This window comes from Ammodytes marinus (assembly GCF_949987685.1).
Source record: "Ammodytes marinus genome assembly, chromosome: 13".
In the NCBI taxonomy this organism is placed as follows: domain Eukaryota; kingdom Metazoa; phylum Chordata; class Actinopteri; order Uranoscopiformes; family Ammodytidae; genus Ammodytes; species Ammodytes marinus.
In genome coordinates, this window is record NC_137217.1 from 20,773,527 (window position 1) to 20,790,845 (window position 17,319).

The following is a 17,319-nucleotide window of genomic DNA, read 5'->3' on the forward strand; positions in this document are numbered from 1 at the left end:
AAGTCAAACGCTCATAAATCAGAGGAACATAACACTTCATGTAAAAATATCAATCATCCTATTAAGCTTACATTTTCAGTTTTTATCAGCGTAGAAAAAAAGGTTGATAACATATTGATGACATACAATTAATTTATGAACAGCTAAGTCCTATTTGTAAAAAAAAAAATGTATAGGCCTATTTGTTTATGTTTTTTAGGCTTGTGACATAGGCCTACTGAAAAGAAGGCTAGGCCTACATAGCCTAAATCTATTTCAATCTGGTTGTAAAATATCTAGCCTATAATTATAAATATGGCCACACTTAGCCTATAACATAGGCCTACAGATTAGACACTTATAATGCACTATAACCGAGGCCTACAGATTAGACACTTAAAATGCATTTACTTGCTTTTGTAGGCCTTTTGATCGTCTGGCGGTCCTCAATATTAGGGAGTTTTTCTTTATAATAGCCTATAGGCCTATGCTACTATTGTTGTGTGGTGATTAATAGGAGATGTTCAATATGACATGAACTAAAAGAAATGTCAGAAAATGTAGCTATATTCACATTGGTGTAATTATTTACCCTGTTAACTCGATTATTCGGGTTCAGTCGGATTTTGTGAGATGATCTGAATCACGCGCCTGAGTCAGATCATTCAAAGCAAACCGTATGAAGTGTTTTGATTGGGGATTCAAACAAATCCGATCCCAGATCTGTGTCTACCGACACTCATCGCCACCGAGTGGTAAACAAAGGGCGCGCAAATCTCTCTACTTTAGCGCGAGACTGCCGCACAGGCACCTGCTGCAGCGCTCCGATTAGCTGCTCGACACGTCACTCGGGTGTAACCCCGCCTCCAGTCCGTTGGTATTGGCTCGCGGTGGAGTTGCCCGTGCTACCGCGAACTCCATTCGTCGCCGCACCCGTTTCATGCCAGCTTTGGGGCGGAAAATTCTCGTCGTATTCATTAGGCGGGCCTTCTGCTCGGTTGTATATTTTGATTGGAGTTATTTCTCTCCAAGGCTTGACTAAAAACCGTCTTCTTGCGCCTGGTTGGTCTCCTAGCCGGAAGCTGGTGTCTCGGACTGAAGCCGTCGCCTTGCCCTCACTGCACCCTGTCTGTTTTATTCTCAGAGAAGTGTGAGTGCGGCTCCACTGAGAGAGCGTTGCAATGATAAAAGCCGCATATGCGGCAGGCTACACACCTATCAGGCAAGAAAATATCCAAGAAACAGCTTCACCCCGGTTCTCCTCGCACCACAGCCTTATCCACGAGTAACAGCGGAACCCCAAGGTGAGCGATTTAATTGCCTTTACTCTTAATCCAACTCGTAAATAGCCAGTGTAATATCCTGAACGTATCATATTTCAGGGGAGCAGGCTAACCTCGCTAGGTTGGTCTAAATGCAGTGGCACAACGCTTCAAAATGAGACGTTGGTAGGACTAGTGGCGTTCATACAGCTTTTATCTTTCTCTATGAAAAGAGAGGCTTACGTCGAGATGACCTGAAGTCTGGACACTGAAAACTGTCTAATGATCATGTTATATAGGATTCCGATCCAAATAATTATAAAGTATAGGCGTACGGTTATCTTCATGTGAGATAGTGATAATACCTCGCTATTATTCTGAGTGACAAGGGGCTTGGTTTCGTGGCTATCACATACATGCGGTTCACAGTAATTTAAAGGCTAGTGCCCATGTGATTGTTCATGTCTTACGTTAAAGGTGTGGTTGCCTTCGCCAGTTTCTGTGCTGGTGCTATCGTCCTAAAATGCAGGTAATTTTAGGGGTCGCGCGCAACTGTACTGGGGTGCTGCCGCACTGTAATTATCATAGCCAGTGGCTTTATGCATTCTAGCACCGTCCGTCAAACAGCCACAATATCATCACAGATGCGTTACCACTTCGCGTGAAAACTGAAGAAATAAAGGCGTCTCCTGCTCCCCCACCACTTTAATACTTGCACAACCTCGAGCCCCCCCACACACAAACACACACACACACACACACACACACACACACACACACACACACTCAAAACGTAGATTGACAGAGTACACTCAAAGACACACTGCATGACCCCCTGCAGTTGAAACTCAGAAGGTATTGTCTGCAGGCTGCTGTTGCTATGGTGGAGAGCAGTGAGGATTTTGGCAAGTCCAGCTGCTGCAGGACGAGTTTGCTGCAACAATCTGTGTGTGTGTGTGTGTGTGTGTGTGTGTGTGTGTGTGTGTGTGTGTGTGTGTGTGTGTGTGTGTGTGTGTGTGTGTGTGTGTGTGTGTGTGTGTGTGTGTGTGTGTGTGTGTGTGTGTGTGTGTGTGTGTGTGTGTGTGTGTGTGTGTGTGTGTGTGTGTGTGTGTGTGTGTGTGTGTGTGTGTGTGTGAGAGAGAGAGAGAGAGAGAAGACTGGCATTAGGGGAATCATTAGCATTGAAGGGATCCATCAGCATCTACACTGCAGCTGTAATGTCAGCAGTCTGTCATGATCATCATTAAAGCTGATTTTAAGGCTAGGGCTGGTTTGGAAGCAGATAGTTGGTCACAAACACATGGTTTATGGTGACTTTGACTATTTTACTTTAACATATGATGTACCTGTACTGTACATAACTGTAACTCTATTCTGAATCTTAGGTTTATAGGCAAAAACATATTAATGGATAAGGCTGGTGTTATTCTTTAACAAAACTTCCAATGTATTATGATGATGATGATGATCAAGTATTTCCTGCAATAACAAAGCCTGACATAAAGTTATTTCAGTAATAGTAAGTTTAATACTCAAAATGAATCCATTGAAAAATAGTCCCCATCAAATACAATTTGATCTAGATTGAGTAACTTGTTTTCGAGTATGGTGCCCTACGGTTTTAAGGCAAATATGTGTGACCAGTTTTAAAGATATTCATCTTCAGTTGAAACAAATTAGCTTGTGGTTGAGTGCAAGTGCCACAGACAGGATAGAGAAGTCAGAAAGTATTGAGACACACAGTGAGCCGAGGTATTGTTAGTTTTGGTCTTTTCATTGGATGATTAAGACCTGTAAGAATGGTGATGATGCACAGCTGTTTCATGCCACAGAGCAGGGATCACATATTTTCCTTATTGAGTGGCTGGGTGGTGGCAGCTCTTTTGTCAATATGTTTATTCCACACCCAGAGCCATTGTGAAATAACACAGGTATGGTTAAGGCAGGGTTGAGGATCGGGCCCTGTCATTGAGTAGACAAAAAAAAAACTTACATTTCAGGAATCAAGCTGGATGACATACCTTCTGAGGTAGGAGACGCCTAATAGTTAACAGTGACATGGTAAAAGCCTGAAGTCTGCTCAAAGTTTGTTCAAAAAAGTCAAGTGTGTTAACTTTAGAGGACTTAGTGCTCAGCTCATAACTCCATAAAACCCTAATATTGATCAACATAATAATTAATATGCGTTATTTTGATATGACACACACACACACACACACACACACACACACACATAGAAAGACAGATGTCGGTGAAACCAAACACACACATGACTTTACCAGCTAGCTCAGCATTCACTCAATAAGGAAACTTAATCGATCATCAATTGTTCAGCGTCATTATGTGTTACAGTTGGACTACTACTTGAAATGTTTCATTCCTAAAGGGTAAGTCTATCTTGATGACCACATGGAATTCAGTTCATCAAACTGAACTTGAAAAGCTGGAACCAGTTTATTTTTATCCAAATATTTGCTGATTCATGTTCTTTTCAGCCGCCTAATTGTTTCAGCTCTATTATTTAGTATCTTGGGTCTTTTCTAATGCTGTGTGTACTGCACCTTGGTGTCGTTATGGTCGAGCAGCAACCGGTACCCCCTTAAACCATGATGTCGTTCCTACTTGCCTCAAGGCAAAGATCAAGAGTCACGAGTTCTCCTCCAATAGAACTTTTCTCACAGAGTCTCACTGCTGCATTTCTGAGCTGTCAGACCAAATTAAGAAACATCCTGTTGCAGTACTATAGTCACTTATGACTAGAGATTGCCTTTGTGTTTCAGAGTAGTAACCACTCTTTGCTAACTGCCATCGGGTCTTTCACGGGATACTGGGTCTCAAAGTCGAATCAACATTTTGGCTCCACCACTTCTCGTCGAGAATAGATTCAATCCATTTGAATCCCCTCTCCTCACTGCTTTCCCACCCTATTTCCTTCCTCCTCTGCCCTCCCTCCCCCTCTTACTGTCATGTCAGTTTACTCCGTCGATTGATGTATCTCGCTGTTCTTCTATCCCTCCATCCATCCGCCCCTCCACCCACCCATCTCTCTGTCCTTCTTCTTCCTCCGTTATTCTCCTTGATTTGCTGCGTCTTTCAATTAGGCCATCCCTGACCCAATCTCAGCTGAATGTGGCCTGCATGCTACTTGCGTGCTGCTACTACTGCTCTTCCTTTATGTATGGTGTGTGTGTGTGTGTGTGTGTGTGTGTGTGTGTGTGTGTGTGTGTGTGTGTGTGTGTGTGTGTGTGTGTGTGTGTGTGTGTGTGTGTATGTGTCTATCTTGACACAGAATCGCATCAGTGTCACTGTCCGACAGTCCTTTACATCATCCCCGGCGCTCCAGTTTTAGACCTGCCACGAGACACGAGGCCTATAAATGAAAAAATGACTCACATTTTATTTTCTCTCCTACTTTCTTTCTCATGTCCTTTCCTCACCCAGTGCCAGGAGGAACCATGTCCAAGCAAACGGGAGGCGGTGTCAACGATGTCACCCGCTTCCTGTCGTCGGGTGCGGCGCCGGGTTCTCCAACTTCCAAACCTTCCTTCTCCGCCGCCAGCCAGGCCGACTGGGCCGCCAAGAGGCTGGTGTGGGTGCCGTCAGAGAAGCATGGCTTTGAGGTAGGCTGGTTTAATCACATACCAAATAGCTCCCCCAAATCTAATTGAAATCACAAAGGAAGTAAAACTAGTATAATTTCACGGCTCTATTTTTACAACTTGTCATGTCTTCACATTCCGGGTTTCCCATTGCCCAAGTATTAAACCTCTTGTCAATAATTAGCCACAGTTGTCTGCCTTCGAGGCGGGGCAAATCAGCATAAGGCGTGTTTGCAGCTTTGTATGCACATGTAATCATATTCTTTTTATGGGGTTTTTATCCCAATGACGATGCCCTATTTTCCGTGCTTTTCTTCGTCCTATTAGATTCTTCAATACGCCCCGTGATGCCTTCTTACACATTTAGGCCAAGTGACTATCACAAGGCCTTTGTCATCAAATTAATTTGTTCCACTTCTTCTTGCTACTTGTAAAATGGACATTCATAGTTTTCATTGTTGCATATTGTAGGATGTGAAATGTGAATGTGATGTCCTATCTCTAAGTCTCCCTCTTTTCTGCTGGACTGGTTTCATAGAGAGCTCTATGAATAGAACAATACTCTCCTTCAGTGTCCTAATGTTAAAGAGGCCGTTGTAGAGACACTGACTTCATTTTACAGTCATGATGTGAGACAAACACACACAGGCTGAATTTACATCCAGTTTCATATTCTGAGCATTAGTTCAATCTGTGACTAATATTCACCCACACACATGCAAACAGAGACATATTTTTTTGTTGCATGTCAAGTAGCCGAGAGAATGAAGCAGGGCAGAGTCAAGTGACCTGGTCGAAACCAGAGTTCACTACTTCCTGTCTGACAAGCACAAGACCTGCAGAGAGCTCCTCTTATCCATTTTTCTGTCACCATCTATTCCTATTTGCTGTCGAATACAATGACTGCTCTAAAGATGGCTTGCCCAGATTACCCTGGAAATACGGACTCACCGCTAGCAAATTTAAATTCGCTACGCAGCTTAGATGTAGGTCTCGATTTTCAGGCTAGAGTTTCAGGCCAGTGCCTACAAATCTACAATACAGCTACAATGATTTTGTACATTTTCCAAATAAGTATTTTCTGTAATTGATGTTCTGCCTCCTTGGTATCCATTACCTTCTGCTCTGTTCGTGGCAGAATGAAAACATAAAAAATCATGAAACTTGTTTGAGACTGGCAACTCAGTCTGTTTTAATTTGTTGTCAAAGTTGATTTTTATGGGGGGCGCCCTTAGCTCAGTTGGTAGGGCGTCCCCTCCCCACCCCCCCCCCCGGGCCGGGCCCAGCAGCAGACCCGGGTTCGATTCCCGCCCGCGGTCGTTCTCTGCATGTCACTCCCCTCTGCCCCATTTCACCTCTGTCTCTCTGCACTGTCAATAAAGCATAAAAATGCCCCCAAAAAAAAAAAACATTGGTTGTTTGGAAAGCTCTTCCTTGTTGGTGCATGAAAGGAAGATGGAGCATCCAAGGTTTGAGACCTATGAGAGGATCCAAGGCAGCCAGTCAGCATATTTTAATGCAAGAAATGATTAAATTTACATTCACCTTTTTTTGTAAATGCATTGCTTATTGTATCCTGATGCAGACATGACAATCGCTGTGGTGTTTTATCTATAGAAATTCTCTCTTTCGTAATTGTTTCATAAAAAACACAACAACTCTCTTTTCTCCCACTCACAGTCGGCCAGTATTCGGGAAGAGCGTGGAGATGAGGTGGAGGTTGAGCTGGCAGACAGCCAGCGGAGGATTACTCTGTCCAGGGAGGAGGTGCAGCGGATGAACCCCCCACGATTCAGTAAAGTGGAAGACATGGCTGACCTCACCTGCCTCAACGAAGCCTCGGTGCTGCACAACCTCAGAGAGAGATACTACTCTGGCTTGATCTATGTGAGTGCACAAAACAGTGAATGCACGAGGAAGTGACCGCATCCAGGGTATATGACATAAATAATATGTGTATGCGGTTCTAACGCCAGTGCACATATTCATATGCATGACAAAGTGTGTGCACACGTCTAATGTGGGATGTTGTGTACATGCATTTATGAGTGGTTAGCTCCTCTGGCATCTCTAGTGCAACTGATATGGGCCGGTGAAAGAGGTGAGGTGAGTCAGTTTACAAAGTTTTTCATGTGAGAGTGGTGGCATCTCCAGTTTCGCCTGTGGAAAAGATATGAGTAGGATAGATCAGATAGAAATTGAACCCATAGTAATGTAATTCAATGATAATTGGATTGCACATTCAGGAAGAATTTAGTGTGTGCAATTAAAGTAGACACATTTATGGGCAATTAAATAAGTTGAGCAGACTAATAATGGGATAAATTAGGGCGGGTGAAGCTGAGAATAGACATTAAGAGGTGGGCACCTAGGAGCTAGAGGACATTGTTGGAATAGTTTTGAGAGGCGTGTTACAATATGAGATAAGATAAAGTGGTGTGTGCATCTTTCGGGTCTTCCACTTCAGTTGGAATGCATTATAAGAACACCAATGACTGGGTGTTAAAATGTTTGTGAGCTCTGTGACGCTGGCGTCTGTTTATGTATTTGTAACAGCTGATTGCAGCCAATTTTCTCATGGAAAATGAATGACTGTTTGTTTGACTAAAATCTATTTAATTAAAAATATCCCAAATTAATCAAGTTGGTAGGGCGTCCCTCCTGGACCGGGCCCAGCAGCAGTCCCGGGTTCAATTCCCACCCGCGGTCGTTCTCTGCATGTCACTCCCCTCTCTGACCCATTTCACCTGTCTCTCTGCACTATCAATAAAGCATAAAAATGCCAAAAAATATCTTTAAAAAAAAATCATGCAGGATGTGATACAAGCTGAATTTCAGGGTAAGATTTCACAGATTTTTTTTCCAACTTTCTTTTTTCCAGTTACCCAAGTATTAATCCTCCGGTAAATAATTAGCCACAGTCGTCTGCCTCTTGAGTAAGGGTGGGTCAAACATCTGAGGCAAAACAGCACAAGGTGTGTTTGCATCTTTGTATGCAAAGGTTATCATATTTAATGAGGTTTCTTTCCCAATGAGGATGCCCTATTTTCCATGCTTTACTTCGTCCTATTAGATTCTTCAACATGCCCCGCAATGCTTTTTTACAAATGTAGGCCAAGGGAATATCACAAGGCCTTTGTCATAAAATTAATTTGTTCCACTTCTTTTTGTTACTTGTAAAAGGATGTGACATATGAATGCTTGATATCCTAGTAATGGAGAATGGTGAATATCAAAACAAGTATCTGACAGAGCTGCTCTGACACCACTTTTGGTTTGCTGCTGTACATTCAGCTGAAGCAATGGTTTAATAAGAATACATTTCTCCTGCCATTAACAAACAGGAGAGGTAAAGCCATCGACAGTTAATGAAAATATCATTGAATCTAGCATAAATCACTTGACTGTCTATGTGCAAAGAGAGTACATCAAGATGTACGTTTATCAAACAAATTTTAAACAACGTGATGTTTTATTCTGCTTGGATCGATATCTTAATTGGTTGACTAACCACTCTATGCACTATGAGGATAAGTTCAGTGTGAATCTCTCTGTTCTGTGTTTTCCCCAGACATATTCAGGTCTGTTCTGTGTGGTGATCAACCCATACAAGAACCTGCCCATCTACACAGAGGCCATTGTGGAGATGTACCGGGGTAAAAAACGCCACGAGATGCCCCCGCACATCTATGCCATATCAGAGGCAGCCTATCGCAGCATGCTACAAGGTAATCAACACTATCTGTGACCTCTGACCTCTGCCTCACTCCTGGAACACAGTACTGAATCTGGTCGGTGATCTTTGCTCGCTAAGCGATACTGTGAACGCTGTGTGAAGGTGTGGTGCATTCTTGACTCGTGGCTGTCATCAAAAGCCTTAAAAGTGACAACAAATAGGCAAGACGGTATGTTTTGGCTACATAGATTTAGAAGTGAGGCTATCCCTGTAACAAGTTAGGTTCAGTGACATTATGTATTTGTTGGGCTGATAATGTGGACCACATGTTATTGAGAAAATTCCCAGCAACCTTTTGAAAGCTGTTAAGATCCAATTGAGTAAAGTCTCTGCCTCAGGGTGTCTCTGTGAGATAACAGGGCAGAGAAGCTCTGTGTGAACGTTCTTGACAGCACCTCCCCCCTCAGGGTTGAAGGTGTGTTTCTACAATTATTGAACCTGTACGACCAGTATGAATTCATCCAGTCTGAATGTTGTCGGAATCTTGAAAGCCAAATACAAGTAATGTTGCAAACAGTGTCCATCCATTGTCTACCAGTGGCGTGTGGTTTGGCAGCCTGGAAAGACCAGTTCAGGTGGTGACCTGCTTCCTTTTATGGGTCCAACTAGCTATGAGGTGACTGACATGCCAAGAGAGAGCACAGTCAGAGGTCTAGCGCCAGTCTGTCTCTACCATATGATAATGCATTAACCATGAAACTTGAGGTGTGGGAACCCCTGTGGAGGCTTCCAAAGCACTTCATGTCTGGTCAGTGGGGCTGTAACATAACCTAAACAATGGCAAATATGACACCCTCACTCCCATACAGTATTTGATTGATTCAAGGAATCCTGTGTCAATGTGTGGACTATACAGTACATGCATGTCTTGTCATGTATTAAACCACATGTTTAACACTGTCTATCTACCTATCTGTCTGTCTGTCTGTCTGTCTGTCTGTCACAATGTAATGACGCTCATAACAGTATCCCCATTGTTTTCTATTCCACAGACAGAGAAGATCAGGCAATCCTCTGCACGTGAGTAGCTTTTCATAGGGCACCCATATGTTTGTGTATGACTTCTGTGTATTTTGCCATCAGGAAAATATCCACGTGGTTCACATTGAGAGTGTGTGTGTGTGTGTGTGTGTGTGTGTGTGTGTGTACACGTGTGTATTCGGTGTGCTTTCACATGTCTCCATTTGTATGTATTGGTGCCCACCTGCACATATCTATGCAATTAAAAAATTATCCAGCTTTCAAATCAATGTGGATCATATTGATCCATATTGATTTGAAAGAATCGAGTTACTTTTTTTTTTACATTTTAGTCAAAAGTCAGTCTGTTGTGAATGTATCTTTCTGTCTTATTGTATCAATGGTATTCTACCTACCTCGCGTCTGTCCCCCTGTCATCATGTGTTCTTGACAGATTCTTCCTGTCATTGTCAAGGATCATCTCAAATCAGTGTATTTGGAATGAGGAGTCAGCTTCTTTTAGATCTTTTACAGCTGTTATTTTTACTCCATTCTCCCTGGTTTTCCTCCAAAAGCAACAATACTGACGCAGCCTGTATCCTCCACACCTGCTCTCTGTTTAGACCTGTGGCTTTGAATGCACTGCATGGGCTCTATATTTACTGGTATGATGAATGTGTGTGTGGCCACTTGCTATACCATTCATAATGGGGACCATATGTGTTTAAGACCGTTTATGACCGTTTTGTAAAGACAAGGGCTTTTATTTTTTATATGTGTGGCCTTTTACTCGGTTTTGTATGTGTGTGTATTCCAGAGGCGAGTCTGGTGCTGGGAAAACCGAGAACACCAAGAAAGTCATCCAGTATTTGGCTCATGTTGCCTCCTCCCATAAGGGTAGCACTCTGGGTAGGAACAAGGAAGCTGTACAGGTACGTAACAGTAGAGACACCACAGGTGTAAGGGCAAAAGAAGAGCAACTGGAAAAACAACATATAAAGAGAACAAAGGCATTCTGTGAGCAGTATGATTGAAATAGGAAGGGAAGAACAGGAAAGATGCAGAGGGTGAAAAGGGGAAGAAGTAATGTTTAGAGAAACAGATTTGAGATCAGGAAAGGAAATATGACGTAGGACTAGGCTGCAGGAAACTAAATTGAATAGTTCAACATTTTACAACTCTTTACAACTACAAATTACAGGAGTTTTGTATTGAGTTTCTGTAACTATTTCTTGGTGTACACAGTGACTTCTCAGAGTCCTCACATTGAGGTTGGATTTAGTTAATGAGTGAACTTCAGATGTGCTGGTAGGCTGGTAGTTGAACCTCATACAAAGTAAGGCTAGCTCTTTCCCCCTGCTTCCAGTCCTAATGCTAAGCTAAGATATAATAATCTCCTCCCATCTACAGATGTGTCCTTGGCACACTTACAAGGGAGTGGTATCTTTTTTCTTATATTTGGAAAGGGAATACCGTATTTTCCGCACTATAAGCCGCACTGGACTATAAGCCGCAGGTGTTATAATGTTTAATTACCATATGTAAGAGTTCGTGCACAGAGGGGATTGTCGGGAAAGAGAAGGCTGCTTGAGGAAGCTCCCATTTATTAACATTTCAACAAACAAGTTGCATATTTGCATAACGTACGTAAGTGTTACCATTTAGTGCAATAGTAGCTACTAGGGATGGGCACGAGTGTTTTCGCTACTCGTGTGATCGCTTGCATTCCTCAAGGATCAATCGATTCCTCGTTAAACTTTTTTCTATTTTTAGGTTAGGTTAGGTTAGGTTAAACTTTATTGTCCCCGTGGGGAAATTTGTCTTGGGCACAGTGCATCATTGCTTTCTGAAACATTCAGAGTACAACAGAACAAGAACAAAAACACAACCACAGACACAAACACAACCAGACAAACTAACATTTAAACATTGAGAACATGGAGCTTGATATACTTTAAATGGCACTTTGATGTAAAGCATAGATATCTACAGTGTGGAGCTAGAGTACTAGTGTGCATTGCACTAGAGCTCATGGATAAAGTGCTATGTGCTAAAGTACTATGTGCTAAAGTGCAGTTCTAAAGTGCTATGTGCTAAAGTACTATGTGCTAAAGTGCTAACCTATATATTGCACATTATTCTATTGCACATTGTTCGTCAGTTTAATGGAGGCTGGGACAAATGACAATTTAAGGCGGTTAGATTTACATAGCGGCACCCGGATTCTTCTCCCTGATGGCAGGGTTTCATATTCAGGGAAGAGTGGGTGTTGTGAGTTGGAAATTATTTTCTTTGCTTTAACGCAACGCATCTGTCTACAGAACAACGGTTGACCGCAATAAAGCGCTCAATGCTTATGTCAAACAGTCACAGTTGCCATATGATATTAAGGATTTTTTTCCACAAGTTTTTCCTCCCTGAAAGTAATTAAATAGACGGGCCACAATTTAAACCGATCCAGTAGGTCTGCGATGGGGGAAAAAAAAGAGAAAAAAAGCATGGGCTGTAGTTTTAACAAAAAAAATTGCCTAACACACCATTTAAAATAAGAAGGCAGCAGATAATATAAAATGATTGTCCTACAATTTAAATACATATAAATAACTCACCAAAGCAGATAGTTGTAGGCCTATATCCAACCGCGTAATGCTCACTCCGTGTCCGTGAATAATTACCGCGACTCATTCCTCATTAACGGAACGTTACACCGGTCGGTTTTTGAATCTTATCCCCATATTCCCTATTGAAGGCGTCTTAACTGTTGTTGGCTCGGAGCGAATGTGTCTGAAGTAAGCCTTGCTTCTTCTTTTCTTTCCAAGCGGAGAGCACCTTGCATGCTCACCTGGGCTGTGTCTTGATTCAGGGATTGCAGCCTACGTAGGCTGCATTTGAAGACCGATTGCGTCATAGCGGCGCGCAAAGGCTGTCCCATTTGCAAGGCTCCTCATATGCGGCCGAGAAATGCAGCCTTCGTTTCACGGTTTTGAAGGCTGCATCAGATGTATCCTTCGTGGCCCAACATATCCCAAGATTCATTGCGTTTTTTTCAGAGATTGCATAAAATAAAATAAAAAATAACAAAACAGCAACGTGTTGCTCCATCTTCTCAACTTTTATCTTCCTTTCTTTTTTTCTTGTACTTTTTTTTCTTTTCGTCTGGTAGGCAACTTCTTTTTCTTTTTTCCTCCTTTGACAAGGCTGTCTCCGTTGGCAGCAATCAGGGTTGCTAGGCAGCACAGGAGCGGCGAGTCGTCACGCAAGGTAACGGCTTGTTACGTAAACCGGAAATGCTCGTAAACGTAGACCTGCGGAGACCGTCTCATTTAACAAGGCTCGTTGGCCTTGGAATCGGCCTTAAAATCGGCCTTCATAGTCTATAGCCTTCATATACCGCGAGACTGTGTCCTACCAAGTGTGTGGTCTCTGTAATGGGACATAGCTCTGGAGTCTACTCATTACTAACTGTGAGTAACAGGTGTCATCTCCCCTTTTTATAAACGTAACTTTATCATCTGCTTTGAAATAATTGGACAGTTATATTCCTGAAAATGTTCTGGAGAAGAAAGGAGAGACCGTGTTCAGCTCCGCGGTGCTGTGGAGAACACAGGCTGCGCTGCGGTGGCAGTTATTTGCAGTTGATGTTTGACACAACGCTCAGTTTATTGCACTTGCATCAAAATATTTAATTTTGTTAAACTTTATTTTATCCGTTTTGTGCCGTTCTGTACACGTATATAACATTTTAAAATAGGGGCGGCCACGGCCCGCCGGCCTAAAGGCTACAGACACAAAAAAAAAAAAATCCTTATCCACCAATCGAGTTCATTTGAAACGAGGAGTACTCGATTACTAACGCCCATCCCTAGTAGCTACAGAACATATACTGTGCTGTGTAATAACAGGGTCAAAAAATTGGGAAAACGTCGCGGCTTATAGTCCGAAAAGTACGGTAAACACTTTTCCATAAATTTCTTCAACTTAATATGGCATCTTAATCTGCTGCTTAAAAAAAATCAACTGTGTTTCTTCTTAAAGTCTGAACTTCAATCACATTACTGTCCACTTTGCTTATTTATTTATACTGACTAATTTTAAAGATTTAAAAGATGGGCTTTTCCCGCAGGTGCAATTTATTTTACCTTACCTCACCTTGGAATGGGTTTTCTCAGTTAAACCATCCACTTTTTCTACATTTTCTTCGGAATTGTCCTTACAGTCCTTCCTTTCTGCACTTGTTTTCCCTCATTCTCTTCTCTCTGCATTGTCCTTCTCTCGTCTCTGCATCTTCAGGTGGATGGTTCTAGGTCTCTAACAAGAGGCTGTTCTTTGGGGAACAGGGTAGGTTTCATGTGATTTGCCCCGTCTTATGTACTGCTCAATGAACTCCACTACACAAACTGACTGACTAACATAGTAACCTTATACCTTTAACTGTTGGTACTGATGTGGTTCCTCGTTACATTCTAGCCTTGTACATTATATTTGATTTTGCTTGTTTGTATTTCGTTGTTTGTTGTTGTTGTTGTTGTTGTTGTTGTTATTTGTGTCTTATTTGTCTTTTTTGTTTGTTTGTTTATCTCATCCATATGTCCATCCATCCTACCCTTTCTCCTCCCATACTTCATTTTTCACATTTTCAATTCGTCAGAGTATGCAATATGTGAGTATGAAAGTATTAAGACCACTTGGGGTTTATTCGTTGGGAGTCAACTTTTTTTTAGACTTGACACGTTCCATGTACCACTTACCAAAACTGATGTGATTCTTTAGATACATGAAGAGAATCATGTCTGATGTACATTTTCTTTTTTAAACCTTTATTTGAATAAATCCTGGTTTTCTGGGTCTCTCGTTTTGGCATGTTTTATTATTTCTTCTGGTAATACTCATTGGTCTGGGCCAGGGCTGGCTCTTCCATTCCATTTCCAGTAGAACTTTGGGGTATTTTTTCAGGTTTAATGAACTAAACAGTATGTGTATATGTTGAATGAGTGCTGCTGTAGGAGTTGGTGTGACTGTGTCGGTGTGTTGGTTGTAATTTTTAAATATGTGGTGTATTTTGTGAGTGTGTGCCGTGAACACATAGCTTTCACCAAAAAAAATGCTGACGTCTTGCTCTGTATGTGTTTGTGTCTATCTGTGGTGATGGCTTGCTGGCATTCCTCCTTGACAGCATTTACAGTATAACCACCTGCTGTAGCCAAAATAACTCCCCATCACTGGCTGCTGATGCTGATGCTGCATCAACAGCTGCTGCACTGGCAATGCGACAACCGCAGTAATGCATTGCAGCTAACTAGACTCAGCCAATATGTAGCTTGTGTATGCTGTTAGCATCTGCAGCTTCCCTCTGCCCTCATTGTTCATCAACAGTGGTTCTCAACTGACTCTTATTAGTTGGTTTCTAGAAATGGCCTTTTAATAATGTAGGTGATAACATTTTAATGAATGAAACATCATTGGTACCCTTATGATTGCTTAACCAATGAAGGCTTATTCCTCTTATCAAACGTTGAGAATCATATGTTCCTGGGTCTTGGAATGGTGTGTGTGTTGTGGATGCTTTTTTGGGCCATAAAATGCACCATTATTATGACACTACTCTTCAAGGATGATTCATCCATTATTTTCTTTTACATAACAGATCAGTAGTTTCTCCAAAAACAGCAGGATTAAATTGCATTTTAGTGGAAAGTCTTTTGGCTCTTGTATTTTGCCGTGAAGCTGACCTGACGTCTCCTGTGTGTCTCAGGGCGAGCTGGAGAAACAGCTGCTGCAGGCCAACCCCATATTGGAGGCCTTTGGCAACGCAAAGACTGTCAAGAACGACAACTCCTCTAGATTTGTAAGAGCAGACTGGACACATTATACAAACACAATGAGTAGCTTCTTAAAGTTAAAAAATAAGAACTAAAAGAAAGAAAGAAAAGTTAAGAAATGAACTGAAACATAAAATCCACGTTTTCTTCTACAGGGTAAATTCATCCGCATTAATTTTGACGTGGCGGGGTACATCGTCGGTGCCAACATTGAGACCTGTATCCTTTTTACATCTCTTCAAAGTTATGGAAGGATCGATATACTATTGTTAGTATGCTGCCTCATATACAGCATAGTTTGGTGAAAATGCTTTTTTTCTTTCTATTTATTGTGATTCTCTGTTTATTTGTAATGTCTTAAGAAGCTTTCTGAAGCTTAATGTTTATTTGTTTGTAGTCTGTTTATTTGTTAAAAAGGAAAAAAATTATACATTGTAAGAAGTACTGTACATCATTACTTAAGTACATTATAAGTATTTACGGCTGTACATGTCCTTGACCATATCAATCCAGACCTTCTTGAAAAGTCCCGGGCCACCCGTCAGGCCAAAGAGGAGAGGACGTTTCACATCTTTTACCAGTTGCTGTGTGGAACTTCAGAGGCGACAAAAGGTGAAAATGAAATACGGCTATACTACATGTTATCCTGGAGAAATGAATGTATCTTTGTCCTGAGTACTTATAGTATTCATCTTTTCTACTTAAATCTATCTGTCTTTTTCACCTTTATTTATTCCCATCCTTAGCGGACTTGCTCTTAGGAACTGCTGATGAGTACCACTTTCTCAGTGGAGGCGCCATCCCTGTTCCTGGTCAGAGCGATGCAGAGAACTTCACCCAGACCATGGACTCAATGGCTATAATGGGATTCAACCCTGAGGAGTCATTAAGTAAGAGGAGATGGTAGAAAAGACAGAAAAACTTTTTTCCATATTTAGTCCTTTTGCCGTAAATCACCTCACTTCTCCCTGTCTCGTCTCTCCTCAGCCATGCTTAAGGTCATCTCTGCCGTGCTCCAGTTTGGGAATATTTCCTTCATGAAGGAAAAGAACCAGGACCAGGCCTCGATGCCTGATGACACAGCTGCTCAGAAACTGTGCCATCTGCTGGGCATCAACGTGCTGGAGTTCACCCGGGCCATCCTCACTCCTAGGATCAAAGTGGGTCGCGAGTACGTGCAAAAGGCCCAGACCAAAGAACAGGTTAGATTTTATGTGACTAAACGTTAGTTCTCGTACAGATGAGTGGACTGAGGAATGTATCTAACTGTGTGTTCTTCCTCCTCCAGGCTGACTTTGCCGTAGAGGCCTTGGCAAAGGCCACATATGAGCGATTGTTCAGGTGGCTGGTCCACAGGATCAACAGAGCTTTGGACCGCAAACAGAGACAGGGAGCATCCTTCATAGGCATCCTTGATATCGCTGGATTTGAGATTTTCCAGGTTTGTTCATGCAGTGATGGTTTGTGTGGTTTATATTTTATTAAGCATGCATGAGCATTTCTTTTTTGAGGTCAGGTTACAATTAGGACAAGGTTTTGGCAGGTGTTATAGGCCTGTAGTGGTGTGGTTTTCAATCAGTGTAATGTCCTTACAAACATACAAGCATGCATGTTGTTTCATAGGTTACAGAAAATGAATTAATGATTTAATGAGTCTCTGTTTGCTTTCCCAAATCCCTCCTCTGCAGCTAAACTCCTTCGAGCAGCTGTGTATCAACTACACCAACGAGAAGCTGCAGCAGCTCTTCAACCACACCATGTTCATCTTGGAGCAGGAGGAGTACCAGAGGGAGGGCATCGAGTGGAACTTTATCGACTTTGGCCTGGACCTACAGCCTTGCATTGACCTCATCGAGAAACCAGTACGTACAAAAACAAAACAGTTCTTCTTTCAAAAGAATTAACATGCATCACTTTCTGTCATGTGGTAGAATATAGATGTTGATGGCTCGTTTTTTACTTTG

The 17,319-nt window shown here is 42.1% G+C and overlaps 1 protein-coding gene across 4 annotated transcripts in view; it reads left to right on the plus strand.

Moving 5' to 3' along the window:
* Positions 1 to 1,150: 1,150 nt before the first annotated feature.
* The window catches only part of myh14 (myosin, heavy chain 14, non-muscle), a 35,338-nt gene continuing 19,169 nt past the window's right edge, over positions 1,151 to 17,319 (plus strand). For all 4 annotated transcript variants that reach the window (XM_080039886.1, XM_080039887.1, XM_080039888.1 and 1 more), the window contains exons 1-14: positions 1,151 to 1,283; positions 4,683 to 4,861; positions 6,521 to 6,727; positions 8,412 to 8,568; positions 9,569 to 9,596; positions 10,354 to 10,468; positions 14,185 to 14,196; positions 15,289 to 15,381; positions 15,511 to 15,574; positions 15,869 to 15,967; positions 16,102 to 16,245; positions 16,343 to 16,557; positions 16,644 to 16,796; positions 17,044 to 17,217. In XM_080039886.1, the coding sequence (XP_079896012.1) occupies positions 4,697 to 4,861; positions 6,521 to 6,727; positions 8,412 to 8,568; positions 9,569 to 9,596; positions 10,354 to 10,468; positions 14,185 to 14,196; positions 15,289 to 15,381; positions 15,511 to 15,574; positions 15,869 to 15,967; positions 16,102 to 16,245; positions 16,343 to 16,557; positions 16,644 to 16,796; positions 17,044 to 17,217 (1,626 nt within the window). In that variant the 5' untranslated portion in view covers positions 1,151 to 1,283; positions 4,683 to 4,696. The remainder of the gene's footprint in view (positions 1,284 to 4,682; positions 4,862 to 6,520; positions 6,728 to 8,411; positions 8,569 to 9,568; positions 9,597 to 10,353; positions 10,469 to 14,184; positions 14,197 to 15,288; positions 15,382 to 15,510; positions 15,575 to 15,868; positions 15,968 to 16,101; positions 16,246 to 16,342; positions 16,558 to 16,643; positions 16,797 to 17,043; positions 17,218 to 17,319) is intronic.